At 46.1% G+C, this 1,030-nt stretch overlaps 1 protein-coding gene across 1 annotated transcript in view; it reads left to right on the top strand.

The window, feature by feature from the left end:
* Hnrnpll (heterogeneous nuclear ribonucleoprotein L like) overlaps nt 1-1,030 on the top strand; it is a 32,465-nt gene that overhangs the window by 8,208 nt on the left and 23,227 nt on the right. The window contains exon 2 of the mRNA XM_029531308.1: nt 69-187. Coding sequence (XP_029387168.1) covers nt 69-187 — 119 coding nt within the window. The remainder of the gene's footprint in view (nt 1-68; nt 188-1,030) is intronic.

Genomic DNA, 1,030 nt, shown 5'->3' with positions numbered 1-1,030 from the left:
AGTTGAATTTACTGAAAGATGCAGTTTAGACTTTTGAAGTTAACTGGAAATTGTTTTCTCTTCCCTAGGAGGGAGGTGGAAGCCATCATAAAGTTTCTGTTTCCCCTGTTGTTCATGTTCGAGGGCTCTGTGAATCTGTCGTGGAAGCTGACCTTGTGGAGGCACTGGAGAAATTTGGGACAATATGGTAAGGAGAATGGGGACCTCATAGACACTGAAGATACTATGGGAGGGCCAGCCTCGCTTGATCGCTCTGAGTTGCTTGTATGTATTGTTTGCCTGTGTGTGCTCTTCTATGGAAAGAACCTCTTACCTCTTACCTTTTTTTTGAGAGGGGGCACTCCTCTCAAAGGAGGGCTAGCTTGGAACTTGTATTCATCCCATCTCAACTTGTTGAGTGCTAGAACTATAGGTGGAACCCACCCCGCTCCCCCCTTCCTCCCCCCTTTTTTAAAAAAGTTTTTACATTCTTTATAGTGTGAGGGAATCAAGTCTCTCCACCTTGTGGGATCCAGGGATTAAACTTGGTCCTAGGACTTGGATGGACCCTTCAGGGGAGAGGTCTTGCCAGCCCCACCGTTGGGAATTTCTAAGCTTGTTATTACGTTCTGTGTTCTGCTGCTAGAGATTGAAGGCAGCAGGCCTTTGTACGTACTATACATGCTAAGCAGACACTGCCACGGAGCCTTAAGCTTGTTTTTAGCCTTCCTGAGGTGATGTGTAGGAGCTTAGTTTGATATATCACCAGCCATTAAACAAGTTTGTAGATAAAAGTTTTAATGGAATTGAGTTGGAAATATTGACTCCTCATGCTCTTTTTTTTTTTTTTTGGTTTTCCGAGACAGGGTTTCTCTGTGTAGCCCTGGCTGTCCTGGAACTCACTTTGTAGACCAGGCTGGCCTTGAACTCAGAAATCCGCCTGCCTCTGCCTCTGGAGTGCTGGGATTAAAGGCCTGCACCACCAGGCCCGGCTGACCTTGAACTTTCTATGTGTGGGATGATGACCTTGAACTTCTGATCTTCCTGCCTC

The sequence above is a fragment of the Mus pahari genome, chromosome 18, assembly GCF_900095145.1.
Source record: "Mus pahari chromosome 18, PAHARI_EIJ_v1.1, whole genome shotgun sequence".
NCBI lineage: Eukaryota > Metazoa > Chordata > Mammalia > Rodentia > Muridae > Mus > Mus pahari.
Note: the sequence above shows the minus strand (reverse complement) of the source record. Positions and strands in the feature narration are given on the sequence as shown.